This window comes from Oncorhynchus kisutch, linkage group LG11 (genome assembly GCF_002021735.2).
Source record: "Oncorhynchus kisutch isolate 150728-3 linkage group LG11, Okis_V2, whole genome shotgun sequence".
Lineage (NCBI taxonomy): Eukaryota > Metazoa > Chordata > Actinopteri > Salmoniformes > Salmonidae > Oncorhynchus > Oncorhynchus kisutch.
The window spans coordinates 6,224,810-6,244,019 of NC_034184.2; the positions used below are offsets into that span (position 1 = coordinate 6,224,810).

At 43.3% G+C, this 19,210-nt stretch overlaps 1 protein-coding gene across 2 annotated transcripts in view; it reads right to left on the reverse strand.

Annotated features, from left to right (window-relative positions):
• The window catches only part of LOC109900091 (polypeptide N-acetylgalactosaminyltransferase 2), a 129,460-nt gene that overhangs the window by 10,568 nt on the left and 99,682 nt on the right, over positions 1 to 19,210 (reverse strand). For both annotated transcript variants that reach the window (XM_020495814.2, XM_020495815.2), the window contains 6 exons: positions 18,308 to 18,406; positions 18,101 to 18,168; positions 17,529 to 17,594; positions 11,649 to 11,770; positions 7,666 to 7,753; positions 6,856 to 6,943 (listed from right to left, as the gene is read on the reverse strand). In XM_020495814.2, the coding sequence (XP_020351403.1) occupies positions 6,856 to 6,943; positions 7,666 to 7,753; positions 11,649 to 11,770; positions 17,529 to 17,594; positions 18,101 to 18,168; positions 18,308 to 18,406 (531 nt within the window). The remainder of the gene's footprint in view (positions 1 to 6,855; positions 6,944 to 7,665; positions 7,754 to 11,648; positions 11,771 to 17,528; positions 17,595 to 18,100; positions 18,169 to 18,307; positions 18,407 to 19,210) is intronic.

Sequence of the window (19,210 nt, forward strand, 5' to 3'; positions counted from 1 at the left end):
GTTTGCATATGCCGGTGTAGATTGTGTGTAGAACCGTCTTTATATGAGATTTTGTTTTGGCAAATTCTACACTGTGCTCTAACATTGTCTACATTATTAAAATGCATCCAAATGCTACTGTGCTTTCGACTCATTTTCAGCTGTTTTCACAGCTGTCCTTCCTCTCTCTCATCGGCTGCTAAGTGTGTGACTGTGTGAGTAGGCTCGGCCCTCCCTCAACAGGAACAACGGGTGAGGCTGTTAGTCTGAGCAGACAATCCGAACGAATGTGTGCTTGAGCATTTAGGCCTATATCATTATTTATTTTTTTGCTTCTTTGAATTAGTTAATTCTATTAATTTAAATATTTTGATTATTCATATCTTAATTGTTTATATTTTTATAAATAGATTTGGCTCTTCTGATATGCTCGCCAGCTCCCAACGTTCACCTACAAGAGCTGGCTCGTTTGCAAATGACCCATCACTGGTCTGCATGGTCAATGCAGCACATGCAACAATGTTGATGACAACAACTCTGTTTTCACTTTGCTTTTTAATATAATTCCACTAGCTTTTTTACTGAGACTATTAGTTTGTGTTTCTTACATCAGCAAACAGTTGGGCAAACAGTTGGTCTTTCCTTAACAAGTTGCCCTAAATCTTGAGAGACGCTAATTGTTAGACGCTAATAGCTAACTAGCTAATAAATGTACTGAGTAAGCGCAATTGTAGCTAGCTAATACTGCCTGATAATACCAGCGATGGTGTAGACCTAAATCAGCATGTTATTTGTGCAACAGTATCTTCTAAATCAAAGAGGAATATGCAAAGCAAGAATATGTTAGCTACATGAAGTAGCTAAGAGAAAACATGTAATGTAGCTAAAGCTTATAGGGTCCCCTGGGAAACAATCATCAACACTTTAGTACCTACCCTGTCACAATAACACCTCCCTGGCATTTTAATTTGTTGTGTCATGACGTTGCCCTCTTTGGGTACAGCAAGCCCCATCCCCCTCTCCCTGCCTCCTACAACTAGGCTGCTGTGGTCAGAGAGGTCGTAATTTCCTGGAAGAGATTGCCTCCTCATGGCCACAGTATAGAGACAGAGTGAAGTTTCATATAGAACAAAGTAATTTCTTCCACCTCACAGAACTTGAGGTCCGAACAACATTTATGTTCCGGATAAGGTATAAAAAAAATCAGTGAGGAATCCAGCTACGAACTGGTCCGTTTGGTACAAGTTTGTAAAACTCATGGGAGACGGTGCGGCCACATTACCATAACGCTGTTTATATAATAGCCTCAGATATGCGGTTTACATCTAATTGTTGTTTAAGATGAATGAGTGAGGATGATACTGTTTGTAAAATTGTGTAATGAGATTTTGGAATTTTTAATTAATTAAGGAAATTCCCTTTTGAGTTTAACTAAATCAGAGGACCTTTTCTACAATTCCGAATAAAACGGCGACCTTGAGAATTCCTCAATAGACCATGTTTTTCTCCATTACGAGAGGACAAAGGTTTACAGACCATGTTTTCTCTCAATCACGAGGACAAAGGTTGCAGACCAGATGGCTAAATCTTTTAACCATACCACGTGGTTAAACTGTTAGACTATCGATACCGACAGAATAAGAACAAGTCTTTGATATTAATTACTAGTCTGCAGCTAGGAATTCGGTATCATTGAACGCGAAGAACGACAACCACCGAAACACCCATTCTAGAACATGAATGAATGTCACTCTGAACAATCCATTCTAACCACGACAGAGAGAGAGGACGGAAACTCTCCAACAGAAACTAAATTGACAACACACTGAGCGTAAATATATATATTGAGGGCAATTGTTCCCGAATGAGTGAGCAAAGGATTAGCATTTCAATTGTTATTATTATCAACTGTGTGTTGTCTTCTCAGTCGACCCCCACTTTAATTTTGTACAACAAGACGCCATGCCGGTTTAGCCCACTAGGGCACATTCCCTTATCATTTCTTGTAACCATATTTTCTTTGTTTGTTTGTTTATGCATTACTTAGTTAGTAAATAAATTATTTAAGACAATTTATGTATGGATGACTCATAGTGAAGACTGGGTTCGTGCAGATAACCAACAATTTACGACGTTTGGAATGAGACTAACGTGAGGTAAAGTAAATAATTCATTAATTCGAAGACTAATTGATCAGATATAAAACATCTGAAAAGTTATATTATTGAATATTTTCCTTGGTGCCCCGACTTCCTAGTTAATTACAGTCACATGATTAATCACATAATACTAATTACAGAGAATCTTTGATAAAAACTAAAAGTCTTAATTTAATGGTAGTAAAGACATCTCAAACAACACTGTATTCAAAGTGCCCACTATTATATTCTAAATATAGAATTAGAATAGTCATTCTATTTCCATGATTCCAACAGATTTGCTCTAATTCGCAAGTTAAATCTCAATTACAACATTTAGTTAAAAATAAGTCCTAGATTATTTTCCCATATCGTGCAGCCCTACGTGGCAGTGTGGAAATGATCTCAATTGGTGTGAAGTACTTATATAAAAATACTTTTAAGTACTACTTCAATTGTTTTTTTTGGTATCTGTACTTTACTATTTTTGACAACTTTTAATTTTACTTCACTACATTCCTAAAGAAAATACTGTACTTTTTACTGCATACATTTTCCCTGGCACCTAAAAGTACTCGTTACAATTTGAATGCTTAGCAGGACAGAAAAGGTCCAAATCACGCACTTGTCAAGAGAACATCCCTGGTCATCTACTCCCTGGGCCTCTGATCTGGAAAACTCACTAAACACAAATATTTTTTTTGTAAATTATGTCTGAGTGTTGGAGTGTGCCCCTGGCTATCCGTAAATTGAAATTATTTTTCTTTTACTTTTGATACTTTAGTATATTAAAACCAAATACCTTTAGACTTTTACTCAAGTAGTATTTCACTGAGTGACTTTCACTTGTACTGGAGTAATTTTCTATTAATGAATCTTTACTGTCACTCAAGTATGACAGTTGGATACTTTTCCCACCACTGCAGTTGAGTTCAGGAAATGATAAAAGCACAGAAACTTGTTTTGGTTGAAGTTGAATTGAACAGTATAAAACAATCAGAATGGAGAAAGACTCATTGAAATCACTAAGAATGTACAGTTGAAGTCAGAAGTTTACATACCCTTAGGTTGGAGTCATTATAACTCATTTTTCAACCACTCCACAAATTTCTTGTTAACAAACTATAGTTTTGGCAAGACGGTTAGGACATCTACTTTGTGCATGCACAAGTCATTTTTAAAACAATTGTTTACAGACAGATTATTTCACTTATAATTCACTGCATTACAATTCCAGTGGGTCAGAAGTTTACATTCACTAAGTTGACTGTGCCTCTAAACAGCTTGGAAAAGCCCAGAAAATTATGTCATGCTTTAGAAGCTTCAGATTGACTCAAATGATGTCAATTAGCCTATTGGAGGTGTACCTGTGGATGTATTTCAAGGCCTACATTCAAACTCAGTGCCTCTTTGCTTGACATCATGGGAAAATCTAAATAAATCAACCAAGACCCCTGAAAAAGAAATTGTAGACCTCCACAAGTCTGGTTCATCCTTGGGAGCAATTTCCAAATGGCTGAATGTACCACATTCATCTGTACAAGCAATAGTACAGAAGTATAAACCCCATGGGACCAATCTTATAACAGCAGCAAAGGACCTTGTGAAGATGCTGGAGGAAACGGGTACAAAAGTATCTATATCCACAGCAAAACAAGTCCTATATCGACATAACCTGAAAGGCCTCTAAGCAAGGAAGAAGCCACTGCTCCAAAACTGCCATAAAAAAAGCCAGACTACTGTTTGCAACTGCACATTTTGACAAAGATCGTACTTTTTGGAGAAAAGTTCTCTGGTCTGATGAAACGAAAATAGAACTGTTTGGCCATAATGACCATCGTCATGTTTGAAGGAAAAAGGGGAAGGCTTGCAAGCCAAAGAACACCATCCCAACCATGAAGCACAGGGGGTGGCAGCATCATGTTGTGGGGGTGCTTTGCTGCAGGAGGGACTGGTGTACTTCACAAAATAGTTGGCATCATGAGGCAGGAAAATATGTGGATATATTGAAGCAACATCTCAAGATATCAGACAGGAAGTTAAAGCTCGGTCGCAAATGGGTCTTCCAAATGGACAATGACCCCAAGCCTACTTCCAACGTTGTGGCAAAATGGTTTAAGGACAACAAAGTCAAGGTATTGGAGTGGCCATCACAAAGTCCTGACCTCAATCCTATAGAAAATGTGTGGGCAGAACTGAAAAAGCTTGTGCGAGCAAGGAGGCCTACAAACCTGACTCAGTTACACCAGCTCTGTCAGGAGGAATGGGCCAAAATTTACCCAACCTTTTGTGGGAAGCTTGTGGAAGACTACCCGAAACGTTTGACCCAAGTTAAACCATTTAAAAGGCAATGCTACCTAATACTAATTGAGTTTGTCAACTTCTGATCCACTGGGAATGTGATGAAAGAAATAAAAGCTGAAATAAATCACTCTACTTTTATTCTGACATTTCACATTCTTAAAATAGTGGTGATACTAACTGACCTAAGGGATGGAATTTTTTACTAGGATTAAATGTCAGGAATTGTGAAAAACTGAGTTTAAATGTATTTGGCTAATGTGTATGTAAACTTCCAACTTCAACTGTATGTGTTGCCACCCTAGGATCACTCACTACTCATAAAGCAAATGTAGAACTTTTATTATTCAAAAACTAAAAATACCTTCATACCGTCCAATTCTTTTGAAATACAATGATATAATATTTTGGCCATATCGTCCAGCCCAACAGGGACATGGATCAAACAAGGTCTGGTCTACAGGGACATGGATCTAACTAGGTCTGGTCTACATGGATGTGGATCAAACAAGGTCTGGTCTACAGGGACATGGATCTAACTAGGTCTGGTCTACATGGATGTGGATCGGACATGGATCTAACTAGGTCTGGTCTACATGGATGTGGATCAAACAAGGTCTGGTCTACAGGGACATGGATCTAACTAGGTCTGGTCTACAGGGATGTGGATCAAACAAGGTCTGGTCTACAGGGACATGGATCTAACAAGGTCTGGTCTACAGGGAAATGGATCTAACAAGGTCTGGTCTACAGGGATGTGGATCTAACAAGGTCTGGTCTACAGGGATGTGGATCAAACAAGGTCTGGTCTACAGAGACGTGGATCTAACAAGGTCTGGTCTACAGAGACGTGGATCAAACAAGGTCTGGTCTACAGGGACATGGATGTAACAAGGTCTGGTCTACAGGGAAATGGATCTAACAAGGTCTGGTCTACAGGGACGTGGATCTAACAAGGTCTGGTCTACAGGGATGTGGATCAAACAAAGTCTGGTCTACAGGGACATGGATCTAACAAGGTCTGGTCTACAGGGATGTGGATCAAACAAGGTCTGGTCTACAGGGACATGGATCTAACAAGGTCTGGTCTACAGGGAAATGGATCTAACAAGGTCTGGTCTACAGGGACGTGGATCTAACAAGGTCTGGTCTACAGGGATGTGGATCAAACAAAGTCTGGTCTACAGGGACATGGATCTAACTAGGTCTGGTCTACAGGGATGTGGATCAAACAAGGTCTGGTCTACAGGGACATGGATCTAACAAGGTCTGGTCTACAGGGATGTGGATCAAACGAGGTCTGGTCTACAGGGACATGGATCTAACAAGGTCTGGTCTACAGGGACGTGGATCAAACAAGGTCTGGTCTACAGGGACGTGGATCAAACAAGGTCTGGTCTACAGGGACGTGGATCAAACAAGGTCTGGTCTACAGGGACGTGGATCAAACAAGGTCTGGTCTACATGGACATGGATCTAACAAGGTCTGGTCTACATGGATGTGGATCTAACAAGGTCTGGTCTACATGGACATGGATCTAACAAGGTCTGGTCTACAGGGACGTGGATCTAACAAGGTCTGGTCTACAGGGACGTGGATCTAACAAGGTCTGGTCTACAGGGACATGGATCTAAAGAGGTCTGGTCTACAGGGACATGGATCTAAAGAGGTCTGGTCTACAGGGACATGGATCTAACAAGATCTGGTCGACAGGGACATGGATCTAACAGGGTCTGGTCTACAGGGACATGGATAATGCAGAGGGATACTAAAGCAGATCTAGAAGACCATTTAACCAGAACAGCTTATCCTATTGTTTTCTCTAAACCTGTCAAACAAATTACATATTTTCAAATGCCAATTACAATTTAAAAAAATTACTGGAGTCACACTTTGGGTTAATTTCCATCACCTTGTGGAGAGGAACAAGATGCATTATAGGCAATGAAGAGCCATATTCTAATTCTAGCCTTTGGCTATTGATTAAATGCTGCCCTCTGTTGGTTACCAATATGTTTACTGAGAGAATGCATCTGACATTTGGTTATTACGTAAAACAGAACCATTTCTGAGATCTCATACTGATCGAACAAATCAAAGTGTTTGCTCTCTTCTGATCTTCCTTTCACTGCAATATATTCTCCCTCATCATCACCATACACAATTTAAGACAAAGCTGGATAAGATGAGAACGCCTTCAATCACCTCTGTCTGTGTCTTCACCCTGCAATATCATACGGCACCGTGGACATCAGGGAGAAAATAGAACAGAGGCTCAAAGGCGGTGGTTTTTTTCAGGAGCTTTTGGCTATATTCCCCAGAGGAGGATGCACACTGATATCTAATGCTGCCTGCCTCAGCCTCTCCTCCAGGGGGCCCTGGCTATGAGGCAGAGGAGAGGACAGCAGAAAGAACCCAGAGGTGAGACAGGCTTACTTGATTGGAGCAGTGGGGTTTCCTTGACGTACCCTCCTCTGCTCCACGGTCATATAGTCCCACTTGAAGACCAGGTTCCAATCAAATCCTAGAGCGGGAAAAACAGGTACTGATTAGGTTAAGGGATTTCAAGTAAACAAGAGTAGATTAATTTTGATAACAGGAAAAGCTGGTTGTCAGTGTTTGTATTTCTCTTAACACTACTATCCTTTTCACACACAATGCCTAACTGATAGGTATTATATTACACGTCGGTGGCGTTCCCTCTATCTACATTTTTAGATCAATTTTTTTTTTTTTTAACTAGGCAAGTCAGTTAAGAACAAATTCTTATTTACAATGACAGCCTAGGAACAGTGGGGCAGAACGACAGATTTTTACCTTGTCAGCTCGGGGATTCGATCTAGCAACCTTTCGGTTACTGGCCCAACGCTCGAACCACGAGGCTACCTGCCACCCCATATGGCTGTACATTACACTTCTCATAAGCCCTATAGAGTGCAGGAGCCATGGGAGTGCACAATGTAATCTGTCTATATCCCTAGGCAAATCAATCAAATAGTTTCCATTCCAAAGGTGGTGCCTTTTTCAAGATTTATCACACGCTTATTCTCTCCTTTGCTCTCACACACATGCAGCCAACCAGCCAGCCAGCCAACCAACCAGTCAGTCCGTCGGCCAGCCACATTCCAAGAAACAGACTTCTTTGGCAGAAGGTGACATTGGGTACAGAGTGAAAACTGCCATGTGATTTTCCAGCCTGCCCTGGAGAGGAAAGGAAAGCTGCAGGTATAGATGAGTGGGATTTACCTCCTTTGAGATCGGCCGAGGCGCCTACGTACTGGAAGTTGTCCATGTTGATGACGTCGATGATGGGGGAAACAACACGCGTTTGGTCCTGTGGGAGAAGTACAGAGAGAAAGATGGGACACAAATATGCAGTGTTCCACTAGATTATATTGAAATAAGACTCAGGGACTGAAATAATCAGTCAAAACCACCACATAATTTCACAACCAAGCACTAGATAAAAGCTGAATAACAAATTACAGTCCAAAACAGATCTGTGGAGAGTCAAACGTTTGTCCACATATTCACTTAAATATATGAGCTTAACACAGCCAGAACACAAATAGATTTCCAAGAGGGAAGTACAAGATTTGCTGAGAGTGAAATAAATCAGATGGATTGGATTATTCCAGAACTATTCCAAGTCTTTTGATGGAGAAGCAGAACTACAGCAGTGACTGTGTTCCATTGAAGTTTTGTCAAACCAATGGTGAGTTAGAGTAACATTTTTGGGGTCACACAATCATATTTATCAGATGTTATTGCGGGTGTAGCGAAATGCTTCTGTTCCTAGCGCCAACAGATCAGTGATATCTAACAATACACACACACCTAAAATTAAAATAATGGAATTAAGAAATATATAAATATTAGGATGAGCAATGTCAGAGCCCGGAGTGTGTGTCAAATCAAATGGTATTGGTCACATACAAATAGTTAGCAGATGTTAATGCGAGTGTAACGAAATGCTTGTGCTTCTAGTTCAGACTATGCCGTAATATCTAACAAGTAATCTAACAAATTCACAACAACTACCTTATACACAAATGTAAAGGGATGAATAAGAATATGTACATATAAATATATGGATGAGCGATAGGCAAGATGCAGTAGATGGTATAGAGTACAGTATATACATATGAGATGTTTAAAGTAGGATATGTAAACATGAATAAACTGGTGTTATTTAAAGTGACGAGTGATACCTTTATTAACTCCATTTATCTAAGTGGGCAGAGATTTGAGTCTATGTTGACAGCAGCCTCTCTCTGTTAGTGATGGCTGTTTAACAGTCTGATGGCCTTGAGATAGAAGCTGTTTTTCAGTCTCTCGGTCCCAGCTTTGATGCACCTGTACTGACCTCACCTTCTGGATGATAGTGGGGTGAACAGGCAGTGGCTCGGGTGGATGTTGTCCTTGATGATCTTTTGGTCTTCCTGTGACATCGGGAGCTGAAAGTGTTCTGGAGAGCAGGTAGTTTGACCCCAGTGATGCGTTGTGCAGACCGCACCACCCTCTGGAGAGCCTTACGGTTGATGGCGGTGCAATTGCTGTACCAGGCGGTGATACAGCTTGACAGGATGCTCTGGATTGTGCATCAGTAAAGGTTTGTGAGTGTTTTAGATGACAAGCCAAATTTCTTCAGCCTCCTGAGGTTGAAGAGGCACGGTTGCGCCTTCTTCACCACGTTGTCTGTGTAGGTGGACCATTTCAGTTTGTCTGATGTGTACGCCGAGGAACTCAAAACTTCCCGCCTTCTCCACTATTGTCCTGTCGATGTGGATGGGGTGGGGTGTTTCCTGCTGTTTCCGATAGTCCACGATCATCTCTCCTTTGTTTTCTTGACATTGAGTGCGAGGTTATATTCCTGACACCACACTCCGAGGGCCCTCACCACCTCCCTGTAGGCCGTCTCATCGTTGTTGGTAATCAAGCATACCACTGTAGTGTCGACTGCAAACTTGATGATTGAGTTGGAGGCGTGCATGGCCACGTAGTCATGGGTGAACAGGGAGTACAGGAGAGGGCTTAGAATACACCCTTGTGGGGCCCCAGTGTTGAGGATCAGTGGGGTGGAGATGTTGTTTCCTACCCTCACAACCTGGGGACGACCCATCAGAAAGTCCAGGACCTTAATGTTCTCAAGTTCTCGACCTTAATGACGAGTTGAGGGTACTATGGTGTTAAATGCTGAGCTGTAGTCAATGAACAGCATTCTTACATAGGTATTCCTCTTGTCCAGATGGGATAGGGCAGTGTGCAGTGTGATGGCGATTGCATCATCAGTGGACCTATTGGGGCGGTAAGCAAATTGGAGTGGGTCTAGGGTGGAGGTGATATGATCCTTGACTAGTCTCTCAAAGCACTTCATGATGACAGGAGTGAGATATACACAGCTGTGACTATAATCTAATATAATTATCTTGGAAGATAATGCAGTCGGCATTTGATTGTAAGAAATTCGAGGACAGGTGAACATAAGGACTTGAGTTCCTGTAGGTTGTTGTTGTTCTACACCGTGCATCGTTAATCATAAGGCATACACCCTCGCCCTTCTTACCAGAGAGATGTTTGTTTCTGTCGGCGAGATGCATGAAGAAACCGGTTGGCTGTACCAACTCTGACAAAGTATCCAGAGTGAGTCATGTTTCCGTGAAATAGAGAATGTTAAAATCTCTGATGTCTCTCTGGAAGGCAACTCGAGCCCTAATTTCGTCCACCTTGTTATCTTGAGTTTGGACATTGGCGAGTAATATGCTAGGAAGAGGTCGATGGTGTGCTCGCCTTCTGAGTCTGACCAGTAGGCCGCTCCGTTTGCCTCTCATGCGGCGACCACGTTGTTTTGGGGTGGCCTCTGGGATAAGATTGCATGTCCAAGGTTTGTGTGTGTGTGTGTGTATATTATATATGTATATGTATGTATGTATGTATGTATGTATGTATGTATGTATGTATGTATGGAAAAAGTCAAGGGGTCTGAATACTTTCCAAAGGCACTGTATGTGTGTAAAACTAGGAAATAACACATATGGGATCATACAGTAACCACAAGTGTTAGACAAATCTAAATATATTTTATTTGTGAGATTCTTCAAAGTAGCCACCCTTTGCGTTGATGACAGCTTTGCGTACTCTTGACATTCTCTCAACCAGCTTCATGAGGTAGTCAGGTGTGCCTTGTTTCAAGTGAATTTGTGGAATGTCTTTCCTTCTTAATGCGTTTGAGCCAATCGGTTGTGTTGTGACAAGGTAGGGGTGGTAATACAGAAGATAGATTTCCAATAACTTTCTTCAAGTGCAGTCCGAAAAAATCATCAAGAGCTATGATGAAACTGGCTCTTATGAGGACCGCCACAGGAAAGGAAGACCCAGAGTTATATCTGCTGCAGAGGATAAGTTCAGTAGAGTTACCAGCCTCAGAAATTGTTCAAGTTACAGACACATCTCAACATCAACTGTTCAGAGGAAACTGCGTGAATCAGACCTTCATGGTCAAATTTCTGCAAAGAAACTACTACTAAAGGATACAAATAAGAAGAGACTTGCTTGGGCCAAGGAACACAAGCAATGGACATTAGACCGGTGGAAATCTGTACTTTGGTCTGATGAATCCAAATTTGAGATTTTTTCTAACCGCCGTGTCTTTGTGAGACACAGAGTAGGTGAACAGATGATCTCCGCATGTGTGGTTCCCACCGTGAAGCATGGAGGAGGTGGTGTTATGGTGTGGGGGTGCATTACTGGTGACACTGTCTGATTTATTTAGAATTCAAGGCATGGCTACCACAGCATTCTGCAGCAATACACCATTCCATCGGGTTTCAGCTTGGTCAGACTATAATTTGTTTTCCAACAGGACAATGACCCAACACACCTCCAGGCTGTGTAAGGGCTATTTGATCAAATAAGGAGATGGAGTGCTGCATCAGATGACCTGGCCTCCACAATCAACTGACCTCAACCCTATTGAGATGGTTTGGGATGAGTTGGACCGCAGAGTGAAGGGAAAGCAGCCAACAAGGGCTCAACTCCTTCAAGACTGTTGGAATAGCATTCCAGGTGAAGCTGGTTGAGAGTGCCAGGAGTGTGCAAAGCTGTCATCAAGGCAATGTGTGGCTACTTTGACAAATCTCAAATATATTTGGATTTGTTTAACACTTCTTTGGTTACTACATGATTCCATGTGTTATTTCATAGTTTTGATGTCTATGGTACACACTGACCTCTGCCACCCTTTCCAGGAGTGGTTCCAGCCAGTGCTCATTACACTCGCAATGGCTGTCCAGGAAGGTGAGAACACTGGCAGTGGCTGTGTCGGCCCCTCTCACCCGCGATCTCATCAGACCTGTGGAGGAGTAAAAAGCGTAAATCGTGAAATTATAAAATTATAAAATTGTATGTTTTTAATGACTTGGTTTGAAGCCATCTGGTATGTTTTTAATGACTTGGTTTAAAGTCATCTGGTATGTTTTAATGACTTGGTTTGAAGTAATCTATTACCTGCTGAAGTGCTAGGTCATATGAACTTTAATCCTGGGTTAGATCATTCAAATATTGCTTAGTTGGTTGAGCGGGGCAGAGTGTGGTGTGCCGTTGGTTGAGCGGGGCAGAGTGTGGTGTGCCGTCGGATGAGCGGGGCAGAGTGTGGTGTGCCGTCGGTTGAGCGGGGCAGAGTGTGGTGTGCCGTCGGTTGAGCGGGGCAGAGTGTGGTGTGCCGTCGGTTGAGCGGGGCAGAGTGTGGTGTGCCGTCGGTTGAGCGGGGCAGAGTGTGGTGTGCCGTCGGTTGAGCGGGGCAGAGTGTGGTGTGCCGTCGGTTGAGCGGGGCAGAGTGTGGTGTGCCGTCGGTTGAGCGGGGCAGAGTGTGGTGTGCCGTCGGTTGAGCGGGGCAGAGTGTGGTGTGCCGTCGGTTGAGCGGGGCAGAGTGTGGTGTGCCGTTGGTTGAGCGGGGCAGAGTGTGGTGTGCCGTTGGTTGAGCGGGGCAGAGTGTGGTGTGCCGTTGGTTGAGCGGGGCAGAGTGTGGTGTGCTATTGGTTGAGAGGGGCAGAGTTTGGTGTGCTATTGGTTGAGAGGAGCAGAGTGTGGTGTGCTATTGGTTGAGAGGAGCAGAGTGTGGTGTGCTATTGGTTGAGAGGAGCAGAGTGTGGTGTGCTATTGGTTGAGAGGGGTAGAGTGTGGTGCTCAGCTATCACCATTGAGACCGTGTCTGTGCCTCGACCTGGGTTGGGCAAAACTAAACATGGCGGTGTTCGCCTTAGCAATCTCACTAGGATAAAGACCACCTCCATTCCTGTCAGTATTGAAAGAGATCATGATACCTCACATCTCAAAATAGGGCTACTTAATGTTAGATCCCTTACTTCAAAGGCAATTATAGTCAATGAACTAATCACTGATCATAATCTTGATGTGATTGGCCTGACTGAAACATGGCTTAAGCCTGATGAATTTACTGTGTTAAATGAGGCCTCACCTCCTGGCTACACTAGTGACCATATCCCCCGTGCATCCCGCAAAGGCGGAGGTGTTGCTAACATTTACGATTTACGATTTAAATTTACGTTTTCGTCTTTTGAGCTTCTAGTCATGAAATCTATGCAGCCTACTCAATCACTTTTTATAGCTACTGTTTACAGGCCTCCTGGGCCATATACAGCGTTCCTTACTGAATTCCCTGAATTCCTATCGGACCTTGTAGTCATAGCAGATAATATTCTAATCTTTGTTGACTTTAATATTCACATGGAAAAGTCCACAGACCCACTCCAAAAGGCTTTCGGAGCCATCATCGACTCAGTGGGTTTTGTCCAACATGTCTCTGGACCCACTCACTGTCACAGTCATACGCTGGACCTAGTTTTGTCCCATGGAATAAATGTTGTGGATCTTAATGTTTTTCCTCATAATCCTGGACTATCGGACCACCATTTTATTACATTTGCAACAAATAATCTGCTCAGACCCCAACCAAGGAACATCAAAAGTCGTGCTATAAATTCACAGACTACACAAAGATTCCTTGATGTCCTTCCAGATTCCCTCTGTCTACCCAAGGACGCCAGAGGACAAAAATCAGTTAACCACCTAACTGAGGAACTCAATTTAACCTTGCGCAATACCCTAGATGCAGTTGCACCCCTAAAAACTAAAAACATTTCCCATAAGAAACTAGCTCCCTGGTACACAGAAAATACCCGAGCTCTGAAAGCAAGCTTCCAGAAAATTGGAACGGAAATGGCGCCACACCAAACTGGAAGTCTTCCGACTAGCTTGGAAAGACAGTACCGTGTAGTACCGAAGAGCCCTTACTGCTGCTCGATCATCCTATTTTTCAAACTTAATTGAGGAAAATAAGAACAATCCGAAATTCCTTTTTGATACTGTCGCAAAGCTAACTAAAAAGCAGCATTCCCCAAGAGAGGATGACTTTCACTTTAGCAGTGATAAATTCATGAACTATTATTATGATTATTAGAAAGCAAATTACGGACTCCTCTTTAAATCTGCATATTCCTTCAAAGCTCAGTTGTCCTGAGTCTGCACAACTCTCCCAGGACCTAGGATCAAGAGAGACGCTCAAGTGTTTTAGTAATATATCTCTTGACACAATGATGAAAATAATCATGGCCTCTAAACCTTCAAGCTGCATACTGGACCCTATTCCAACTAAACTACTGAAAGAGCTGCTTCCTGTGCTTGGACCTCCTATGTTGAACATAATAAACGGCTCTCTAGCCACCGGATTTGTACCAAACTCACTAAAAGTGGCAGTAATAAAGCCTCTCTTGAAAAAGCCAAACCTTGATCCAGAAAATATAAAAAACTATCAGCCTATATCGAATCTTCCATTCCTCTCAAAAATGTTAGAAAAGGCTGTTGCGCAGCAACTTACTGTCTTCCTGAAGACAAACAATGTATACAAAATGCTTCAGTCTGGTTTTAGACCCCATCATAGCACTGAGACGGCACTTGTGAAGGTGGTAAATGACATTTTAATGGCATCTGTCCTCGTGCTCCTAGACCTTAGTGCTGCTTTTGATACCATCGATCACCACATTCTTTTGGAGAGATTGGAAACCCAAATTGGTCTACACGGACAAGTTCTGGCCTGGTTTAGATCTTATCTGTCGGAAAGATATCAGTTTGTCTCTGTGAATGGTTTGTCCTCTGACAAATCAACTGTAAATTTCGGTGTTCCTCAAGGTTCCGTTTTAGGACCACTATTGTTTTCATTATATATTTTACCTCTTGGGGATGTTATTCGAAAACATAATGTTAACTTTCACTGCTATGCGGATGACACACAGCTGTACATTTCAATGAAACATGGTGAAGCCCCAAAATTGCCCTTGCTAGAAGCATGTGTTTCAGACATAAGGAAGTGGATGGCTGCAAACTTTCTACTTTTAAACTCGGACAAAACAGAGATGCTTGTTCTAGGTCCCAAGAAACAAAGAGATCTTCTGTTGAATCTGACAATTAATCTTAATGGTTGTACAGTCGTCTCAAAACTGAAGGACCTCGGCATTACTCTGGACCCTGATCTCTCTTTTGAAGAACATATCAAGACCATTTCAAGGACAGCTTTTTTCCATCTACGTAACATTGCAAAAATCAGAAACTTTGTCCAAAAATGATGCAGAAAAATTAATCCATGCTTTTGTCACTTCTAGGTTAGACTACTGCAATGCTCTACTTTCCGGCTACCCGGATAAAGCACTAAATAAACTTCAGTTGGTGCTAAATACGGCTGCTAGAATCCTGACTAGAACCAAAAAATGTGATCATATTACTCCAGTGCTAGCCTCTCTACACTGGCTTCCTGTCAAAGCAAGGGCTGATTTCAAGGTTTTACTGCTAACCTACAAAGCATTACATGGGCTTGCTCCTACCTTTCTCTCTGATTTGGTCCTGCCGTACATACCTACACGTACGCTGCGGTCACAAGACGCAGGCCTCCTAATTGTCCCTAGAATTTCTAAGCAAACAGCTGGAGGCAGGGCTTTCTCCTATAGAGCTCAATTTTTATGGAACGGTCTGCCTACCCATGTCAGAGACGCAAACTCGGTCTCAACCTTTAAGTCTTTACTGAAGAGATATGATTGAGTGTAGTCTGGCCCAGGAGTGGGAAGGTGAACGGAAAGGCTCTGGAGCAACGAACCGCCCTTGCTGTCTCTGCCTGGCCGGTTCCCCTCTTTCCACTGGGATTCTCTGCCTCTAACCCTATTACAGGGGCTGAGTCACTGGCTTACTGGGGCCCTCTCATGCCGTCCCTGGAAGGGGTGCGTCACCTGAGTGGGTTGATTCACTGATGTGGTCATCCTGTCTGGGTTGGCGCCCCCCCTTGGGTTGTGCCATGGCGGAGATCTTTGTGGGCTATACTTGGCCCTGTCTCAGGATGGTAAGTTGGTGGTTGAAGATATCCCTCTAGTGGTGTGGGGGCTGTGCTTTGGCAAAGTGGGTGGGGTTATATCCTTCCTGTTTGGCCCTGTCCGGGGGTGTCCTCGGATGAGCCCACAGTGTCTCCTGACCCCTCCTGTCTCAGCCTCCAGTATTTATGCTGCAGTAGTTTATGTGTCAGGGGGCTAGGGTCAGTTTGTTATATCTGGAGTACTTCTCCTGTCCTATTCGGTGTCCTATGTGAATCTAAGTGTGCGTTCTCTAATTCTCTCCTTCTCTCTCTCGGAGGACCTGAGCCCTAGGACCATGCCCCAGGATTACCTGACATGATGACTCCTTGCTGTCCCCAGTCCGCCTGGCCGTGCTGCTGCTCCAGTTTCAACTGTTCTGCCTTCTTATTATTCGAACATGCTGATCATTTATGAACATTTGAACATCTTGGCCATGTTCTGTTTTAATCTCCACCCGGCACAGCCAGAAGAGGACTGGCCACCCCATATATGCTCTCTCTAATTCTCTCTTTTTTTTCTCTCTCTCGGAGGACCTGAGCCCTAGGACCATGCCCCAGGATTACCTGACATGATGACTCCTTGCTGTCCCCAGTCCACCTGGCCGTGCTGCTGCTCCAGTTTCAACTGTTCTGCCTTCTTATTATTCGAACATGCTGATCATTTATGAACATTTGAACATCTTGGCCATGTTCTGTTTTAATCTCCACCCGGCACAGCCAGAAGAGGACTGGCCACCCCATATATGCTCTCTCTAATTCTCTCTTTTTTTTCTCTCTCTTGGAGGACCTGAGCCCTAGGACCATGCCCCAGGACTACCTGACATGATGACTCCTTGCTGTCCCCAGTCCACCTGACCGTGCTGCTGCTCCAGTTTCAACTGTTCTGCCTTATTATTATACGACCATGCTGGTCATTTATGAACATTTGAACATCTTGGCCATGTTCTGTTATAATCTCCACCCGGCACAGCCAGAAGAGGACTGGCCACCCCACATAGCCTGGTTCCTCTCTAGGTTTCTTCCTAGGTTTTGGCCTTTCTAGGGAGTTTTTCCTAGCCACCGTGCTTCTACACCTGCATTGCTTGCTGTTTGGGGTTTTAGGCTGGGTTTCTGTACAGCACTTTGAGATATCAGCTGATGTACGAAGGGCTATATAAATAAATTTGATTTGATTTGGTGTGCTATTGGTTGAGAGGAGCAGAGTGTGGTGTGCTATTGGTTGAGAGGAGCAGAGTGTGGTGTGCTATTGGTTGAGAGGAGCAGAGTGTGGTGTGCTATTGGTTGAGAGGGGTAGAGTGTGGTGTGCTATTGTGGAGTTGTAAAAGACAATCAGTTTTGCACAGATAGCAATAATGAACAGAGGACTGCAGCCAAGTCTTTTTGACCTAATATTCATTCTATTGGAGAGCACACACAGCACTTTCCAAAAATATACTCTTCATTGTTTTGGAGTGTATATTTTCTCCCCATTGGCCCCAATAAACCTGTTCAGAGGTTTCCTTTCCTAGCCCTAATGACCCTTCTCTGCTGTTAAAAGTGGCAAATCACTTCAGTTGATTTGATTAGGGTACATGCAGCGTTGGACAAGGTCAAGGACAATGGGCATCAAATACTATGATGATGACTAAAGCCTGACCAATCATTTTCAAAAAAGAGTTTTTATTCCTTCAAATGCATTTCCCATTTATACACTCACCTTCTCGACGATCGTTTCGAAGAACCCGGATCTTCTCAATTTTCCCCAACAAGGCTCCATCTTCAGCTGAACCACGAGACACAACCCTTGGTTACTAAAATAAACCATTTATATACATATACACGTCAAATAAACATCTATATAGGACTTATAAGGGCTTTATGAAGACTTATTTTCAGCCATAACAGTTATGTTTCATTTAAAGCGTAACCAATGGTTTACTTAGTGGCCCTCCAGTGACACCGACACTGTCTAACAGACAACTCTAGAACGACTCAAAGATCGCGTTAATCTACTTCAAAAGGCTGACGGGTACAAGAGACCTCTATGAAAACTCAGGACGGAAAGATGAATGATAGGTGTGATGCCTGAGCTGGAGGCATGTGCCCTTAAGGGTCACCCAGAGTTTAGAGGGACGGAGCCTGAGAGATGGTTCAGGACAGGGGCTTTAGTTTACAGACCGGGTGGCGAGGGAGAGAAGGACCTGGAGCCTGTCAACCAGTGCCAGTACTGATCCAGAGTGACAGAGGCACAGGGCAAATGAGAGAGTTAAGACTCAAACAGCAACTCACGGTTGTCACTGTAATCATCAACCAGGATTATCTCCTTGACAAGGTGGGGGGGACTCTTCTTAAGAACACTGGAGGGGGAGGGAGGGCAGAGGAGAGGGTTAGATATGGGTTAGCATCTCCAGGCCTAGTCTGTCAGAGAGAGAGAGTGTGTGTGTGTGTGTGTGTGTGTGTGTGTGTGTGTGTGTGTGTGTGTGTGTGTGTGTTCACCTGACCACGGTGCGGAGCAGAGCTGAGCGGGCCTCATTGTGGAAAGTGATGATCACACTAGAAGCAGGCAGCTCGGTCTTCCACTGTTTATGCCGGCAGCTGAGGGAGAAAGGGAACACAAATTCATTAGGACACTGAAAACAATCATTGGCCAAAAAGGACCAATTATCTGCCTTTAAAAGAGAGAAACAAGGGTTAGCTGGTGTTGTGTGTTCCAATACGCTGGTTGAATAACTTTAGCTTTGATGTTGAAATCTCCGGGCCCCCCAAAAATAGGTTACAGATTTTTTTTTTAAGGTTACACACTCTCGTGACGTTTGGTGAAGCTGTAATGGAAGGCAAGTCTTGCTTGCGTAAATGATGGCGCCTCAGACCAGACAGATTTCAATATGACAGATGAATATGACAATATGACTAATCCACTAGAGCTCAATCACCAGCAGCTACGGGTATGGGTGAGAGAGCGCAGCAACTCCCCATGTCAACGCCATTGACACGGAGTGCCCACGATGAGCCTCCATGGAGCGAGAGAGAGAGAAAGAGAGCAAGAGACAACACTAGAGTAAGATTGTGACATCAATCAATGCTTCCTACAGGAGTTACAAGACATGACACGTCTCTACTTTTTTTTTAGGAGAACTAAAGGAATAAAATAGCTGGCCATAGTTCCCAGAGCAGAGGTCAACTATGATACTACCTGGGCCTAGAGAGGACCTCCTAAAGCTGCTGGATCGATGGATGCCTGATCTACTTTACAAACAGTACCTGAACCACACACAACTTCAGTAGTGGACTATTTAGTGCCCCTGCTGATCACCAGCAGGTCTCCCCTTAGACCATGACCTACCACCTGCTGTCTCCTACAGTAATCAAGTTAGGGCTCTTAGGGGAACTACAGTCACA